This window comes from Misgurnus anguillicaudatus, chromosome 1 (genome assembly GCF_027580225.2).
Source record: "Misgurnus anguillicaudatus chromosome 1, ASM2758022v2, whole genome shotgun sequence".
NCBI classification, from domain to species: Eukaryota; Metazoa; Chordata; class Actinopteri; order Cypriniformes; family Cobitidae; genus Misgurnus; species Misgurnus anguillicaudatus.
In genome coordinates this window covers 11,692,406-11,712,248 of record NC_073337.2, presented here as the reverse complement: position 1 = coordinate 11,712,248, position 19,843 = coordinate 11,692,406, and the positions used below count along the sequence as shown (strand labels likewise).

The 19,843-nt window shown below is 37.8% G+C and overlaps 2 protein-coding genes across 2 annotated transcripts; one reads left to right on the top strand and one right to left on the bottom strand.

Moving 5' to 3' along the window:
- Positions 1–789: 789 nt before the first annotated feature.
- zbed4 (zinc finger, BED-type containing 4) lies at positions 790–9,699 on the top strand. Its single transcript, XM_055190906.2, has 2 exons — positions 790–944; positions 4,933–9,699. Exon 2 carries the CDS (start codon positions 5,101–5,103, stop codon positions 8,866–8,868), a length of 3,768 nt encoding a protein of 1,255 aa, XP_055046881.2. The 5' UTR covers positions 790–944; positions 4,933–5,100; the 3' UTR covers positions 8,869–9,699.
- A 465-nt stretch (positions 9,700–10,164) lies between these two features.
- On the bottom strand, positions 10,165–19,191 carry alg12 (ALG12 alpha-1,6-mannosyltransferase). Its single transcript, XM_055190907.2, has 9 exons — positions 18,973–19,191; positions 14,081–14,213; positions 13,809–13,982; positions 13,309–13,503; positions 12,566–12,668; positions 11,249–11,473; positions 10,946–11,115; positions 10,789–10,864; positions 10,165–10,714 (listed from the first exon to the last, which is right to left on the bottom strand). The coding sequence occupies exons 1-9, from the start codon at positions 19,132–19,134 to the stop codon at positions 10,489–10,491; spliced, it is 1,464 nt and encodes a 487-aa protein (XP_055046882.2). The 5' UTR covers positions 19,135–19,191; the 3' UTR covers positions 10,165–10,488.
- Between the last annotated feature and the right edge of the window lie 652 nt (positions 19,192–19,843).

The window sequence follows — 19,843 nt, the reverse complement described above, 5'->3', positions numbered from 1 at the left end:
ATTATATTTTTTACTTAAAACATATTTTTCAGAAAAGTCTTGCTATTATTTTATAAAATGTCTGGACAGATCTTGTTGCTTTTAAACTATTTTGACCAGCAGGTGTCGCCAGCGTCTATGTCAAACGCTTCGAAAAACTGAATCAATTTGCAAGCAATTGGTTCAATTGATTCGAAGCTTTTCTCTTACGACGTCATGACGTAAGGCACATTTGATGGCACGTTAGCCATTTATTCGTTTGCAAAAAATAAATACATAAATATGTAATCCTTTATAATGTAATAAATACATGTATACTTTTAATATACGGTTCTTAACTGTTCACTTAATTATTTAACATAACAATTTATTTATAACGTGAACACCGTTGTTTGTAATGTTATAGAGCAATTGAAATTAACATTTTATAACAACAGCTTATGAATCTGTTTATTGCGTTCTGAATTGAAGACAACAACAGAGCAAATTGGACCCAAACACTCATTTAAATAGCAAAGGGGCTGTATTTTGGGTGGGTCCCTTACATGGTCCCTTACTGGCGCCTGGCTGCCCCTGAAAGGACCCTCAGGTCAAGAAACCCCGTATGTTTACTCAGTGAGGACTACTGCATTATCCTTATTTGGTACTGTTACGTCCGAACGTTGTTTAAGTCACTGTGCGTATAAGTGTAAAGGCAAAATGCTTGGTATTTTGCTGACAGAATCAAAACCTTACATTATTGCCACTGAACATCAGTTTTGTTGCATTAACCCCACCCACCCTACGGAAAGCCTCTATGACGTCACGGAGACAGTTCCTTCCGTCTGACGCCGTGTGGCGCTGTTACAGCGCACTGTTTACAGCACATGAGACAAAGCAACTCAATTGCCCTACTGGATCAACCATACGGTTTATTTAACCATTTCACAACCGAAACTTACTTAAGTAAATCCCATGACAGAAAGGTAAGCGATGTTTGTCTTTACAATCGAATACTTTACGCTGTCCTAGTAAGACACGTGAAAGATTTTGGTTTAGATCCAGTGATCCGGCAGGTTCTACGAGCTGCTGTGTTTTGTGCTAACATGATCCGGTTCTGCCTCATCAGGTTATGTCCTGTGTGGCCTAACGTAACCACATCATTGAGTTGTCACTAAGCCCAATCACATTATTTCGAGACTAAATATATCTATATGTGTGTTTGTATTCATAAGAAAATTTGAACAAATTAATTATTAAGGAGATGAATGAGAAGTAACTCAAATCACTTATATCTATATCATAGTAGGGAAGCGTAAAGTGTTTTCCTGTTGTTTTTGTCTGCGAGCTAATGCGGTAGCCGCTAGCATGTGCCTGACTGTAGTCTCGAGAGGTTTGGAAAGCGTGTGTTGACGAGAAGCTCGGCTTACCAGAAACACTAATCTTTAATGTATTTGATTTATATTAAGTATGCAAGTTACATACACGTATTTACTTTTAGTTTTGTTTGTCCAGTGTATGGTGACTTGGTTGTTTGTTTGATTAATGCTGTAATGGGACGTAATTATGTGCATTTGTTGAAAGTGATTATTTATTAACGTTATTTATCTAATTATTTGTCCACCAAATATTTCAAAGGCCAGTTGTAGCTGTTAGGCATACTGTTTAGCTTGTTCAGTGTATATCTTTGTTATTAGTATATTACTGGTTGTAATGGGCATTTATACTCAATGTAAATTTGATCAACAAATATTTTTTTTATTTACCTAGTCTAAAACCATCGATCCGACTTAAATAAGCTCTTACACAAGTTTCTAAGACAGGGTAAAATAGATTGAAATTGCTTTATTAAATTGACAGATAGCATTTCCTTTACTTCTATACTATCAGAGTAGGTCCAGGTTGAACAAGCGGGTGTTCACCAACATAATGGCTGATATTATATTACACCATGTTATGATTGCTTTTCTTGTTTTTTAGTATTGTAACTGTTGGGCCGGTTTAGGCCTAAATAGAAAAAACAATAGCCCTGGCACTTGACACTTAAAGGGATAGTTCAACATAAATCATAATGTGGTATAAGTGTTTTTCTTCTGTTGAACTCAAAATAATTATTTCATTGAGAAGCATAGCAAGCATCGTCAGCCAATATATCAGTGCACCCCTATTTTTAAATAAAGAAAAATAAATAATGAGGGGCAAAATGTCACATTAAATCAAGCTTATGATGGCAACAGGCAAAGTCTTACAGTAGTTTGTGCCAAAATGTGGGTTGTAACGATATTTCGCGAAACACCATATAATACCTGCCCGGTATCGATTCTGAATCGCACAGGCGATATTATTCAAGCTATTTTATGTACTACAGCTTTTGATCAGTAAGTCCTTATCGTTCTGAAATCACTGTTAGTTTGTTTATAACATGCATTTGAAAAAGCAACACTCGTCAAACATAATAATCATTATAAGTATTTTTTATTATCATGAAAATACCTGTAAATGTTTGAAGAACAGCGATATAAATATGCTTACATATTTTCTGGAGCGGCATGTGTAAATGGTACTTTTTTGCAGCGCGTCCGCGTAGAACTGACGTGTCGTTATAGGACAAGTTTGGTATTTTACACTTAAAGCCCTGTTTTCAGATGAAATAGTACGGTTTTGACTGAAATTTGGACATATAATGCTGGCCCGAGCATTTTCGGGTGTTTGTTGTTTCACCTCCCACTTCTATAATGGCTGTATAGGTGCACTGGAACAATCCTTCCTAAAATGCATTAAACTTTCATTTACAAAGACGTGAAACTCACCAAGTGGTCAGGGGTGTTCATTGATATGCTCACAAAAAATCGCTGCAAAAGATGCTTTCCAACAGGTTTTATCATAGTTTTTGTCCAACTCCATTGACTTGTATTAGATGTGCTGTGAGGTACGGTATTACTCCACTGCCGGGAACTTTGTTTGTATTCTTGCAATTGGAAAAGGCAGATTATCGCCACAAACTGGGCTGGAGTGTTTATTATTAAAGCTCTCAACGGAAGAATATACGTGTGTGAGGCATTTGATAAAATAGGTCCACAAGTTTACAACGAATGCTAAAACACCTGTTGGAAAGCATCTTTTGCAGCGATTATTGTGTGAGCATATCAGTGAACACCCCTGACCACTCGGTGAGTTTCACGTCTTTGTAAACGAAAGTTTAATGCATTTTAGGAAGGATTGTTCCAGTGCACATATGCAGCCATTGTAGAGGTGAGGGCTGATACAACAGAAACCGAAAATTCTCGGGCCAGCATCATATGTCCAGTTTTTGACTAAACTCCGCCCACAGGAATACGTCAGTCACCAGCTTTGGCTCAAACGGCTCTGCTAAGCTAAGTTGCTGTCAAATCACAACACACTAAACAAACTACACAATCAGAACTCATTACGTATTTTTGAAGAAGGGATTTCATAGGACAAGGAAGACATCAACCCGTTTTTAGGACAGTGAAAACAGCGCTATAGAGATAAGTAAATTGTGTGGAAAAATACCACGTTTTTAAACGGGAAACATAAACATGTGTTATATTGTAAACACAATCAAAGCTTCAAAAACACAGAAAGAACAGGACATCATTTTCCTGGTATAAATTTTCCTGATAAACCGCTAATGACTGTTCGATAAGTGATCGATAACTGTGCAAGCACTGCCAGAAGCCGCACGTGGTCTTTGTTTACAATCACAGTATCAGTTACACTTGAAGGAGTGAAGTAAGATGAGGCAAGTTATTAATTTATTAGTAGGGCCCTGATTTCCACGATGCAGATAACGAGAACACAGTGTGATGCATATTAAAACTTTTAATGGTGTTGGAGGCAGTGTAAAACATGGTAACAAGGCACATACCAGCAGCTGACCATTCTAATCTTCCCATAATAGTGGATATTCCAAACAGGGATGAATTTAGAAGCCACCAAAAACGTCCATGTTTTCCCAATTTAAAGACTGCTACATGAGTAGTTACACGAGTAAGTATGGTGGCACAAAATAGAACTTTTGCTTGGAGCCATAGGAATGAATGGGGCTAGGCTAAATGCTAACACATTTAAGAAGCACTGTACAAAGATTAAAAGTGCACACATTGAAAAAAAGATAGGTATGTATTAATTCATGTAAGTTGAGGTAAGAACATAGTAAAATATTGAAAAACGGTGTTGTTTTCCTTTAAAGCAGTTTGATTTTTGGTTGCTATCACGGTACTTTGGTGTCGTGCGCCAACCGGTCTGTGGGTCACTGCGTGGGCTTGAGTGTATTTATTCTGGAACACAACACGATGCTAGTAATGCACTAGCGTGGCCCAACTAGAAAATCGATCGGCAATATATCGGTCGACCACTAGTGACAACGCTACAGTATCAATCTATCTCTATGTGCTCGTACAGCAGCACTTCTTGCACATTTCTCGCTGTCATATTTATAATCTCCATATCTAGAGATCCATCTCTGTTTACCCTTTATCTGTAGGTTTGTGCATGTATACATACTTAGTTATTTGTTATGCATATTGCAAATTTTTTATGTACTATATACAACACAAACAATATCTTCTTCTATAGCCTACAAGAAAAGTAACTGATTTAAAAACAAGATTCTGTCTATCAAGACTTCTGTCTATGTGTTGTTATCTTTGGGCCATGGCCATTTTTTATTTATCGCCTGCTTTGACCATATTAAAAAAACTGTGGTGAGCATTCAGTTAAACTGCAATTAAAAGCCAGTTAATGAAAGGCAAATTTGTGCAAATTTGTATATTCCAAAAACAGTATATAAACATCAAGCTGAAAAATGCATACCTTAAAATATATTGTTACTGTGAATCACAGTTACTTATTTTGTGAAATAGATTTTTGGTAATACAACAAACCTCTATTATAAACTTTTTAAAATTGTTAATAAAATATATTTTTTCTGTTTCTAATCTTTTTTTGCAGATTATACTTAAGGTTATCCCAAATGGAGATTTTGTTTGCTGCATCTGGGCTCAGGAAAAGTATGCTAATGTGAACATCTGGATGGAGCAACACCCATGACATGTGAACACTTTAAAGGCTTCTTTCAATAAAGAAAGTTCTTTCCCTGCAGAAATTATTTCTGCAATAATGGATGTAGAAGACGATGACCTCTCACAAAAGGCTGAGAATGCAAGTCAGAATCATAATGGCCCCAAAAACAATGATAAAAGAATAGATGCCAAGGGAACCTGTTTAAAAATCGAAGGAAAAGATGGATATGTGTTCAAGTCGTACAGCATTGCTCCTCATGAGTTTTCAGATGCAGAATCCCCTCATAATCACTCAGACTCATTGGCTAAAGACTCTTCTTTTGTGTCTTTGTCATTGGAGTGCACAAAGGAAGATGTATCCTCTCAGGTTGATGGGCCTGCAACAGAGGATTCACCAGTAGAAACTTGTGCAGAAAAGCATAACTCACAAACCTCTCCAGCCATTTCAAATAAGAGCCAGAACACTGAAATAAACAACTCATCAGAAGTAGAAACAAGTGTATGTATTAAAGGAGAGCCAAATGAAACGGGTGAGATCACTCAGGATGACGAAAAATTATCTTTTGATGGATCCTTTGGTCCTTTTGCAACCAGAGGTTATGATGATGATTATGGTAGCTTGTTTAGTGGGTACTCAAGTACCCTTTATGATGTTGCAATGGATGCTGTCACTCAAAGCCTTTTAACATCAATAAGAAGTCCCCTTAACCCTAGAAAAAAATCCCCTGCTTGGAACCATTTTTTCATATCACCACGTGATAGTACCAAAGCGATCTGTATGTACTGTATGAAGGAGTTCAGTCGGGGTAAAAATGAGAAAGACCTCAGTACGAGTTGTTTAATGAGGCATGTGCGAAGGGCTCACCCCACTGTTCTTTTACAAGACAGCGATTCATTAAATAATTCGTCCAATACTTCCTCATCTTTAATACCTCCTAATGTATCACCAAACAATGGAGACTCAACTGTGAGCATCAAGCCCCCTACAGACAACCATACTCCACTGTCCACATTTTCAGCTGAGGCAACAGACTTGGTGTCCAAAGAGTCTTTACAAAAGGTCAAACCAAAAATGGAAAAAAGTGTCAAGGGTGACTTTAGTACAGTTCCATCCCCACATTCACATGATGATGCCATAGACCTGGGAACCGAGTGCCCTGGATCTGCCCCTAAGAGCTCAAGTTCTCGACGACGCTCTGCAGTGTGGAAACACTTTTACCTATCCCCTGCTGACAGCTCAAAAGCAGTGTGTATTCACTGCATGAATGAGTTCAGTCGTGGTAAAAATGGAAAAGACTTGGGAACAAGCTGCCTTATACGCCACATGTGGCGGGCCCATCGAGACATTGTTATTGAGGAAAATGGACAGGGCTCAAGCATTCCTCCGCCTTACACGACTCCACCAACAATGCTGTCGCGTACACAGGTTCAGGACTCCACGGAGGTCAAAAAAGAGTTCTTGTGTAGCTCATATACCCCTGAAACCATTTCAGACGAAGTGCCCAATGATGACGGTGAGCACGTTACAGTTGAAGAGGAGGGAAACGATGCAACATATCAGTCTGGACAGGAGTCATCGCTTGATGTATCTTTAGGACTGAAAGGGGAAAACGTATATCTTTCATCGTCTCCAGAGGAGCATGCTGAGGTGCAATGTCGATCACAGGATCCTAGCTCAGTTTTCCAACAAAACAAGAAAATAATGAAACGGGTAAAATCAGAAGTCTGGCATCATTTCATTGTCTCTCCTGTCGACCAGCTCAAAGCCTTATGTCGATATTGTCCCTGTGTCATTAGTCGTGGTAAAAGAGGGGACTTTGGTACAAGCTGTTTAATGAGGCATTTAATGCGACGGCATCCTGATGTCCTCAAGACACAAAAAAGCACAGTTGACAGAGTTTCATCACCTCAGTCACCCTATACTACTGCAGAGGACAACATGTTAACAAACGCATCAGACAGCCCTGCCATTGAGAACAAACTTCACACCCTGCCTGTTTTTAGTAAAAAGACTTCAAAGCTGTGGAATCACTTTTCTATTTCTTCCACAGATCCAACAAAAGTGGTCTGTTTGCACTGTAGCCGCACAATAAGCAGGGGCAAAAAGACAACCAATTTAGGCACTAGTTGCTTATTTAGGCACATGCAAAGGTTTCATGGACATGTGCTTGAAAATAATGGTAGTATCTCAGGTGATGTGTCATCTGCTGAAATTCAGGTTAAGCAGGATCCTATGGACATTACTACTAATGAGGAGAATGCTGATAAATTTAGTGAATGCCATCCAATTGCCAAAAAAATCACCAAACTCATTGCAGAAATGCTTGCACTGGATCTTCAGCCATCAACTGTAGTGGAGAATGTTGGCCTGAACCGCTTACTAGAATATCTCCAACCACAGTATTCTCTACCTTCATCGTCATACTTTACTAGCACTGCAATCCCAGAAATGTACGAAAGTGTGAAAGAAGTCGTTCTGACCCATCTCAAGGAGGCTGAAGGTGGTATAGTCCATTTTACGACAAGTGTATGGGTGAGCAGTCAAACTCAAGAGTACTTGACTCTTACAGCCCACTGGGTAACATTTGAGTCTCAAGTTGTGCCTCAGGGTCAAGATTTCCACTGCTCAGCCCTCCTTGGTATTTCCTCAATTGACTGTGACTACAATATGCTGAGCATACAGAAGCAGCTTGAATATCTTTGGGACAACTGGATTGGTTCCTCTGGCCTTAAAATTGGATTCACTGTAACAGATAATCAATCAATTGAAAGTATATTGGAGAGCAATCATCATGCCACCATGCAGTGTTTTGGTCACAACATAGACCTAATTGTTAACGAAGCCATAAAAAGCCAGAGGATGGTTCAGAACTTGTTAAGTATTGCTAGAAAAATCTGTGAGAGAGTACATCGTTCTGCTCAAGCAAAGGAGAAGTTGGCAGAGCTGCAAAAAGCTTACCAGTTACCTGATAATCAGCTGGTCCAGGATGTTCCCTCTAAGTGGAGGACATCATACTTCATGCTTGAACGATTAGTAGAGCAAAAAAAAGCCATTGACGAGATGTCAATAGAGTGCAATTTCAGGGAATTGATAAGCTGTGATCAGTGGGAAGTCATGCAGTCAGTCTGTAATGCCCTTAAGCCTTTTGAGGTTGCCTGCAGGGAGATGAGCAATCGCACTGCAACACTGGGCCAGGTCATTCCACTCATTCACATACTCAACCGAAAGATAGAAATGCTTTTTGATGAAACTATGGGTATTGACAATATGCTCAAATCTTTAAAGGAAGCAATGATGTCTAGAATGTCCCCAACACTTCATGACCCAAGGTACATGTGGGCAACCATGTTGGACCCGAGGTATAAGACCTCCCTCTTTACTGAAGAAGAGGCAGAGCAGTGTAAGCAGGACCTCATACAAGAGCTGGAGGTGTCTACATCTACCTCTGCCCAGACTAAATCGCCACTGTCGAATGGATGCAGCGAGGTACCAGTTTCATTGCACAGCTCAGCCGCAAATAAAGACAACCTCTGGGCACTTATGGATGACATAAGACAGAAAATCAAGCAAGAGGAGAGACCAAAATCGTCGGAGGTTGCTGTCATGGAGTATTTGGAGGAAGACATTCTTGACCAGAGCTGTGATCCTCTGGATTACTGGAACCTAAAGAAATTCCTGTGGCCTGACCTTGCCAAAGTAGCTGTGCGTTATGTGGGTTGTCCACCCAGCATTGTACCAGCAGACACACTGTTTAGCACATCAAGTGTCAACTGTGCCCTAAATCAATCGCGACCATTGCTCGAAAATCTAGAAGGACTCCTTTTTTTAAAGGTAAACCTTCCTTTGATATATTTTCAGTACTGACTACATATTTGTATTTGCAAATCTGTTTCTTAAACTTGTTTGAGCTCTATCCAGGACCAAATCATTTTTTCTGAGAAAGCCCAATTAAACATGATTGTAAAGATGTTCGTATTAAAAATCAGAGCATTTTGATAATATTTAACTGCATAAAAGACTGCTTTCTTTGAGTACTACTGTTCAACACTTGATAACTGGAGTTTGTTTTATTCCTGGTGAAAAGTGTTCAGGGAGGGAGCATTAGCTAGCTATAGGGGTATTTGGTGTTTATTGCTGTACTTGGAGTTTTACTTTTTATTTTTAATTGTCAAGTCCTTGTCCTCTCTCTCCTTGTGCCTTAAATGAGCTACTTCAGGTCAACATGTTGTAAATATGAACTGATGTGCAAAACAAGTCATAGTCTTCTGATTTAAATAATTTTGTAAGATTGAAACTAAATGCTGAATACTGTTTTTATATTGAAACATGACCCAAAATAAATGCTGTGACTGAGATGTTAAAATGTTTTATTTAATTCTTTCATTTTAATTTTGTGGCTCATGGTACTGTTAGAAATAGTTTCATTTTTTGCTTATGATTGTTTTGTTTTACAGAAAATGTATATAATGATGTTTCAGGTAAAAAATCTGTTAGAAATTGCATTTTTCTTTTGACACAAATCTGTTTTTATATCTAAGGGATTAAATTATGATCGTTGTCAAACAAATGTACTGTACATTTTATAAATTATAAATTCCAATATAAAATTTGTTAAAGGTGGAAGCATTCAGACTGGAACCATTTAATTTTTGTGGTTTTGTAAATAAAAGGTTTACCCTTTTAATTGACTTCAAATTTGTAATTCTTTTTGTGAATTATTGTCGTCAGATTCGTTATACATTTACCATAATCTGAATTAGTTAAAGCCGGAGTGCACAATGTTTGAAAGCCAATGTTGATATTTGAAATCACCTAAACATACATTGATAGACCCGCCCCAAACATACGCAACCCAGGCAAGGATGTCGGTTAGTAGACACGCCTCTTACTGCTGATTGGCTACAAGTGTGTTTTGGTAATCGGCCCTACTCCCTTTTCTAAAGCGGTTTTCAAACATTGTGCACTCCGCCTTTAAGTAAATACAGTTCTGACAAAATGGGGGAGGGACTATTTATTCAACTATTTATGGGAATACAGTTATCGTTGACATACTTGGTTTGCTTACTGCAATGTATGTTTTGTTTTAAAATTGTAAAAAAATTTGTTTTAGTATGGTATGTAGACGCACTAAAAAGTATTTTATGATGTCTGAAACAGAAGTAAAAAAATGCAATGAATTCTTGCTGTTGGCATCACTGTGAGCCATAGTAATAACGTTTAATGCCAATTACCATATCATTGCAGAACTTTACCGACTGCAGACAAGCCACAATAAATAGGCTACAAACCATTTGTACTTGACAGTCACTCACAATTGTGTACAGTATGACAACGAACAGGAACAAGAGAAACTCATAAATTCCCTCTTGTAACACAAACTTGAAACAAGAGTTTGGATAATGTTTACTGGTCCATGTTTTGGTCTTCTACGTTATGGTCAATGGAACATTACTGCAATTTAATAAAGTCCAAACGTTTGTTTTTTTAATGAGTGAGTCTTTCTAGAAGCACAAGCGTCTCGATTAGATTTATATGTAACGGTGGAAACTGGGACAAATCCAATGCAAGGCTTTGGTATCCTGGAATAAAGGCCAAAGGTTTGTGAGAGTCTTTGAGCAACAATATCTTGGTTGCATTTGCTTCCAGTAAAAGATGCGAATAGGTTTTTATAATTGGATCTTCAAGAGTCAAATCCTCCCTCTTGTCATACCTAGGAAATTTAAAAAAAATTAGAAAAGAAACGAATTTTATATTAAGATATTTAATATGTTGATGGTTACTCACCTCCAGTTTGTATTAAATTCCAGAAAACGTGAGACTCCTGTTTGTGCCGCAAGTACATCAATGTGTAATGACACATCTGTGTAACAAATTCCGGCAATTAATTTTGTTTTGCAGTTTTAATAAACACCAACAATATGTAATAATCAAGTCAACATACTTGCTGATGCTGGCATTATTCTATGAAGCTCCTGCATTGCTTTTCCTCCAGGATAGTTGTGATGGGAAACATACAGAGAAATGCTTGTGTATACTCCATTAAACAGCAAATGTCCTATCACCACTACGGAGCCAATTTTGTATAATCGTGACTTGTGGTAATTGTTCAAACTGGAAAAAAACATAAGTGAAAGTAAAACCGGTTACAAGTTAAAATTTTCTGTTTCTGAAAAGATTGGTCAATTTTCATTTTTAAGGAAAGCATACAAGAAATGATTAAAAATATCAAATGTGGTAAACATACAAGAAAGAGCAGCCACGAGCAGCAATTATGTTAAACACAGGAATGGTGTAGATGATGAAGCGGAGCTCCTTGTGGGGTAGAAGAGAATACAGCAGAATGAAGCCTACAGCTGGAATGAACAGTGTTCTTGTCCGTCTGTCCAATAGGCCAAGCGGGATAAACAGTATTGTGCTGCCAAGAGCTCGAGGCAGTGCAGAGTAGAAGTACCACAGAAAAGGTGAGGTTTGAGGCACAGAGGAAGTTAAGGAAAGATAGCATTTCTCCACAATATGTTTCTTGTCAAGATTTGTCTTGTCAGTATTACAATGTTAAGATAATAGTTCAGTCAAATATCTATGAACCTCAAGTGTGGAATACAAAAGAAAAAATTCAATACTGGTTGCTCTAGAGCAGGGTTCCTCAAATCCTACCCTGGAGGTCCAGAGCACTGCGGAGTTTAGCTCCAACCCTAATCAAACGTACCCACCTGTGATTTTCTAGTGATCATGAAGACCTTGATTAGCTTGCGCAGGTGTGTTTGATCAATGAAACCATAGATATGTATAAAGGCTAGATGTTTTACGGCGGAGTCTCTAACGTCATCACCTGGCGGCCATCCCACCACAGGCAGCTTGCTCACTCGTAGCACCGAGTTCAATGGTGCAGGTACTTTTAAATGGTTTCTTACAAACGTTATTAACGTGGCTATAATTCTGGATGCTTTAACATGTTTCATGATTTTTTTATTGTATTAGTATGCAGTGTCATAGGTTCATCTTTGACGTTTATAACAAACCAAGCTGTTTGAAAATCGGTAAAAAATTAAGCAAGTATGGTCATTTAAAAGTACCTGCACCATTAAAACTCAATGCTACGAGCTGCCTGTGGCAAGATGGCCGCCAAATGCGGACGCTCCACTAAATTGGCCAGCAGCGCGGGCGAGACATCTAGCCTTTATACATATCTATGAATGAAAACAAGCTAGAGCTTTCATTCTTCAAAAAGAATGTACTGTAAAAGCACTGTAAAGTATTTTAAAAGTGGTCTATAGAGGACTTATGCTCTACATATTATATTATTCACAATATCTAGTGAAATGTTAATTGTTCGGACTAGATTACAGTCTCAGAACTGGATAAGTCAGATTTGAGAAGAAATCATATAGCTACATCTCTCATAAACGCTCCACAAAAAAACTGGATGTCAAGATTTTTAGGAAATTTCCATGTACTCCGTTTCCGTATAAAGCTAGACTTTGGCTACAAATTCCAATTAGTTAATCATTTAATTGTACCTAAACCATTCAATCATACCTAAAGCATTTTGTAAAAGGATATTCCCCAGTTGGAGCTTTTATTCAAGATGGTATTGTACCAGAGTACCTGACCCTCAGGCCAGAGTAGCTTATTCCAAAAAATTGTGTCAACCATGACAGTGAGACCTATAAAAAAAAAACAGCAAACAAACTTTAGTGTCTGAGCTTTTCTCTTTGTCCTTTTTAGAACGTCTAGGAGGATTTAACAGCAAATGGACTTGATTTTCTACTTTTTCTTTTTTACTTTAAAGTTATAAACTTAACAAATTAGGTCATGCAAAGGCTAAATATAACAGCTTAACATAACATCTTATATTTGTTTAAAGGGGACATTTCACAAGACTTTGTTAAGATGTCAAATACATTTTTGGTCTCCTCAGAGTACGTATTTCATATAGATAATTTATTATAACATGTTAAAATTGCCACTTTGTAGGTGTGAGCAAAAATGTGCCGTTTTGGGTGTGTCTTTTAAATGCAAATAAGCTGATCTCTGCACTAAATGGCAGGGCCTTGGTTGGGGTGGTATTATCCCCTTCTGACATCACAAGGGAAGCCAAATTTCAATTACTTATTTTTTCATATGTTTGCAGAGAATGGTTTACCAAAACTAAGTTACTGGGTAGATCTTTTTTACATTTTCTAGGTTGATAAAAGCACTGGGGACCCAATTATAGGACTTAAACATGGAAAAGGTCAGATTTTCATGATATGTCCCCTTTGAAGTTGAACATTTTTAACGATTAGACATTTGTGCATCACTGACCCAAAGATAAAATGCCAGCAGGTATGGCATTGTAAAGTAACGGTAGAAAATGGAGTTTCCGGCTTAGAAGAGACATCAACAACATCAGCCCGAGGAGGAGACAGAGTTCAAAGCGGAAAACAATAATGACCAAAGCGGAGAGCCAGATGAATGGGCCATGCCTTTGAGCCATCCAGGATGTGAATGCCAACAGAACTAGACAATGAAACACAGATTAAAGAATCCTTTGTATACTATCATTTCTAAATGTAAAAATACTGGAGTTATCTTGTCAAAAATAGACAGAACACCAGCACAACACAAACAAACTATATTATAGGAATCTTTCAGTTTTCCAGGTCTATGGGACAAACCAGGATCATTGTCCTAACAAGATAAGTCATTGATTTTGTTTGTTCTGGTGATCAATAAAAACACAATTATCTAAACAATAAAAAGATTTGTAAAAATACTTTAACTAGATTCTTGTTGTGTCACCTTGTCTGACAAACAGTCCATACCTATAGGCAGGGCAAACACATTAGGGAGTGTTCTGGTGCTGTAAAACATCAGATGAAACTGTGAGGTGCAGATAAAGCAAAACAAACTGGCCACCATAGACCCAAACTGCTTCTTGACCTCACTTTGCATCTGCCTCAGAGCCAGGAATACACATATTCCAAGAACTCCCCGCACTGCGGAACACATTGGGCAGCTATTATGTAATTGCATTGTGTATAAATATATTAAACTATTAGATTTTAAACTATAGTTATATTACTGTAAGACATACCAAGGATCTGAGTGTAAAATTTTGGCGCTTGGAAGAGGGAAAGCACACATGTCATCGGTGCACTCAGTGCAGATATGAACAAAGGTCCAAGAAATGTGCGTGGAACCACACCAGGGAATTCATAATGATCATACTTTTCAAAAGAGGAAATACAATGAGTTAATGAAATGGATCACCACAAAAAAAACTCAATTTACTCACCCTCATGCAATCCCAGGACTATATAACTCCCTCTCTTCAGCTAAACACAATATTAAATAATATTTTGGCTCATCCCAGCATTGTATTTAGTCAATCAGTTGATAAGTCAACCTGAAGTCAAGGTTTAAAGTTTAAAATGTCACATTTTCTTACACAAGCCCATTGTTTCATCCTTACAGATTGCTTTTATGATGGGTGGATGCAGTGTTTCCCATACATTGATTTATTTGTGGTGGCCCACCACAGAATCAACACTGGCCCCCACAAATAGAATTTTCATGATTCCCATTTACATTTTTATTTCACTATTTAAAACAGCTAATTCGGCTTAAAATATAATGTGATATATAATACAGATCAAATACAGATACAGATCAAAGAGTAAAAGTGAAACATATTTCAGGTGCCAACACTAGATCAAACGCAAACACGACACAGTGACGTCACATATATGCTAATTGGCGTGTGATGTCATCATCACCACAGTCTCTTAAAATCCTGTGGGAAACACTGTGGATGTGCTTACTGGAGCTTTAAAATCACAGCCTCTATTCAAAAGAAAGTCTCAGTCATATACAGTGCCAACGCTATCTCACAAGAATTCGTACATATATTTTATAAGTTGCCTAATTCGCCCATTTCAGTGGCCGGGTGATTTTCGTGAAATTAGACTTATGAGGTGTTATGAAACATTTTGACAAAAAGTGTAAATGCAAAGTAAGAGTATCAAAATAAAAAGCATACCGTTACAAAGATCTCTTCATGTACTATTTTGCACATGATTTCAAATGACAACATACAAACCGATTTAGTTGTTTTTTCCACATTTAAGGGGAAAATTTTCATTACCGGAACGTGTTCATGACTGGATTTTGGTTCTTTGACATGGAAATACTTAAAATTAAAAAATCTAAAAAATAAAAAGCTTCAGTGCATGTTATACTATAAACATTTACAGTAAAGAAACATGTGGTATTTGGTGATCATTGATAAATGTAGAGACAATAATAAGGAATATAAATGTGTCTAAGACCAATTTTCCTCATCCTCCGCAACAACTTTTAATCATTGTTTAAGCCGTCAATGAAGTAACATTTTCACACAAAAAAATTGTTGGAAGGGACATAATTGACTGTGACACTCAAGATGGCTACCAGGTAAGCAGTTCTTGTTTTTTCTCTCCAGATAAAAGTTGAAATTTTGTTTGTCATAGTACCTAGACAACTTTTTAGTTCTCATTACCGAAACATGAGTTTGTAAATGCATATATTTAATGTAATATCATGTTGCGGTAATGATAATTTGATCATGATAATCTAAAAAATTTAAATAATTCTATAGGAAATATTTTTTAAATCCTCTAAAAATAACCTTAATCTTCTATGTGCAAGAAAATTGGCTTTTTAAAAAATCTAATGCTGGACACCTTCTAAGTAGGGCTGGGCGATAAAACGATAACGATATGTATCACGATAGACACGTGATCGATAGCAATAAAAAATGTGTTCGATAAAACGTTCGATAATTTTTTTTTTCGTCAGAAGAAAACGGAGGTTGCAAAGCAAGTTTCGTTGCATTAACAAAGGCACTCGCTCTCTGGTAACCTAGCAACGTAGGGAGTGACACGCTAACAGCCAATCATGTAACAGTATCAAGTTTGGTTGCGTTGTCTCGTGCTCGATTCCTCTTCAGTAACCGGCAGAAAACTCAGGTTGTTTTCACATATGTTGGTGCGCACCGTGGTGCGGCCTCGGAGCGCACCAAAATACATTGTATCATTTTGCAGTTAGTGCGGTCCGTGTGCACATATATATATATTTTTTACTTTACTTGAAATGCCGCACCGTACACCATGTGACAACGGTCAGCGCTGTCATTGGTCTCTGACAGCTCTTACCGTCTCATGACCACCCCCACGTTTCCACGACAACCAGCCTGACAGGGAGAGCGCACCTATCAAGATGTGGAGATAAACGATGCACGTCTTTGTGAAGTTTCTTTGCTTTAACGCGAAATTGCGTAGCTGTTCTATTAAAGCCTTTCTCACGGAGCCGTTTGCTAAAAAGCCCGTAATGTCACTATTTGTGTGTGGAGGACAGCTATGCATTTATAAAATCATCAGCTCAAACGTAAAGGAGACAGCGAATCTCTATGCAACGGACCAGGATTGGCTTGTTTGTTGTTAACCCACAATATAACACCCGGCTCACGTCACAACGGAAGCCCAGTGGCTCAAACATGTGGAGAACTTCCTGTATTTGGTTCGGCCCGAGGTCCAGCAGTGTTCACACCACAGGTGGGTCGCCCCAGAGTTCGGCAACAGCCGCTCCGAGACCACCTGTTTAGAGCGGTCTCGGAGCGGCCGTTTAGTGCGCACCCGAGTGCGGCTGTTATGTTTACACTGACCCAAACGCACCGTACTCGGAGCGACACGTCATTTGAGCCGACCTAAACAGTGTATATGTGAAAACACCCTCAAGCAGAAAATGAGTGCTGCAGAGAGCGAGGAAATTGTAAATAAAAGAGGAAAATTCAGCTCGCCAGTATGGCAGTTTTTTGGATATTATAAGTCTGACCGTAGTCAGACCAATGCCGTCTGCAAATTATGCAAGACCGTCGTCCCAGCCAAGTCTGGTAATACCACGAACCTGATGTACCACCTTAGCCGCGCTCACCCTTTGGGGAACTTGCACTAAATTCTCAGGTTTCTATGTTTATATCTAACACTTTGCACTATTTTATTATTTTACTTTATTAAGAATTTCTTACATTTTCTCTTATTGTGCACCTTAAATGTTAGATAAGATAATTGTTAAGTGTTCATTGTAAATTTATACTCATGTTTAAATGTATTTATTTAAGTTTTCTATGGTTGTTGACATTTCTGTCTTAATACCTGAAGGGATTATGATCAGAGGAAGGTTAAGTTTAAAATAAAAATGTTTAAATGTAATATATTTTTCTCCTGGTCCTTATTTTAAATGGGTCATAAAAATATCAATAATTATCGCCATCGAATGATATAACATGCTATATCGATGATAAACATTTTAGCTCTATCGCCCAGCCCTACTTCTAAGTCTGGATTTTGTGAGAATCACCCGGTCTGAAGAGCACACGGTGGCTTCCAAGCAGACTGTGTTAAAGAATTACACTCCCACTGTTGTTCATATGGAGAATATGGCAAGAGGAAGTGAAAATAAGTCAGAGAATGCTGCCAAAGCAAAGGGGGTGACGCAGGAGATGAAGACTGAGAAATTAGTTTTGCTTTTTATGTTGAACTACAGCACCATCTAAGTGCAGTACTGAATTATAGTATGACAAATTAAACATCAAACAAACAAATCAGTTAGTTGAGAGCACCACATCACGCTTACTCAGTCTGAAAACAAAACCAGGAGAATACCAGAAAACCCTGGACACAGTGAAAGAGGATGGCAGCATTTGCTACTGTGAAACTCAGCTAACAAAAAGCCAACAACCTGCTCGAAGAGGTGAGGGCACAGACACGGGTGCAGAGATTCAGAAGATTATTGACAACACAGGTAAGGACATGGACAGCAGATTTAAAAATCTGTCTGAAAAGCCTCTCTCTTGTTTCAAAGTTTTTGACCCTTCCACTCTTCCCCACCCCAGAGAAGAGCTGGCATATTATGGGGATGGCGAGGTGGATTATATTGTCACACATTTTGCCAGTTTGCTAAATGGACAAGAATGGATGGATCTAAAAATGTGGCTTGCACAACACAGTGGTAGCAAGCAAGGTGGTTTGTACAAGGATCCAGAACACTTCTCTCATATCTTGTTGCTGGTGAAATTAAAGCTGACACTTCATACAAACATCATATTGCAGCCTGAAACACTAAATGATTGCATGCAACTCTCCATAAATGAAGAATCAGTTAAATTATTTTGCCCTGACAAGGCCCTTTGTTTTTGGATTTTTTCTGGAAAAGGTTTAAAACATCTGGAACATAAAACAAGAACAACCAGAACAAGGAGCAAAGAAGTGGAGATCGATGCACAGTCAGAAAAAACTGATGAAGAAGATGCCCTCAACATCAAGAGCCATATTCTCAACTATGAGATTTTTTAGATTCAGACACAGACTGATTAATGTTCTCTATTCTACTTACAAGTTTATAGAAATTTCATTTCAGTTAGGACCAGACACTTAATGATTGCAATTTGATTATTTTATGCTATTTTTGTTATTTGTGTTTTGAAAATGTTTTTGTAATCAATGTAATCAATACACCAAAAACCATGGTTAATACGCTTTTAGCGTTTTACCACAAAAAACATGTTTTCCGTAAGGGTAGTAATGTAGTAGTACCATAGTAATGTTTTGTTACCACCACACTTACAAAAAAAAGTACCATGGTAGTACTTTATGTTAACATAGTTGTGGTGGTATTTTGGAAGTAGTTTTGAAGTAATACGCAAATAATTTGGTACATTAAACATGAAACTACTATATTATCATTTGACAGCTTTCCTACTTTACAGTGACACCACACGTAACGTACTGGTGCAGGTACAATCACAGTGCTTTTAGTGAGGAAATGCTTTCACAAGTGTACCAAACAGTACATATGTAATCTACAAAAATACATACCATTTTTAGGAACAAAAACATTGAACGCACTGAAAGTTATGCACAAAAATCATCAATGTTTTTGTTTGCTTACCTTTTCAAAAGCAGATCGGTGGTATAGAAGATCATGAATAGCTTGCAAGTTAAAGCTTTCCTCAACTTTGGTGTAAGGACACGCACATAAATGTACAAAAACAACACATACTATTAAAATCAAGAGCAGACGATCATTTAATACTTTTCCCCGAGACATCATACACGAGCTCACTCGGGCGCATGCTCACAGCACTGTAAAAAAAAACAGAAAGAATGGCTAGAGTGGCAGGGCTATAGACATAAACCAGTAACGCAATAGGCGGGACTTATGGTCCAGGAAGTTCTCTTTTAACTTCTCTGTGTTTTAAATGGTTATAAATATTTACCACTGTCGTTATTTATTTTTAAATGTCTAAACAGCTTCTTAAAGTAAAACAACTTCAGTGTTTGTTTTTGGTACAACTTAGTGTCCGTTCTTCCTACGTCGCTTGCATCCGTGATTAAATGGCAAATTCTAGAATCTAGAATGATAATCAGATTTTGCTAATTATGATCTGGCTAATTCAGTTCTTCGCACACGCACGCAGATTTGATATGTATAACTGAAGTATCTAAGATCATTGCGAGCTCATGTATGGAAGGCCACAAAGACAAATATTGGTTATTGTTATATTGTAAGTAACGTCTTACTTACAATGTAAGGTACATTTAGATCTGGGTGTCAAACAGGGGTGAGCACAGAGTTTAGGTCTGCTCCTCATATGTAATGAAGAAACACAAATCTGAAATGAAATATGTAGAAACGAGAAAACGGATCTGTATACAATCCGGGTCTGTGTACTTTTTGGTCCAATCATTTTTTCTTTTTAACCATGACAAGAAAAATAAAATATAAATGGATGTTGTATTTTTAAAATGCAATGTTAACG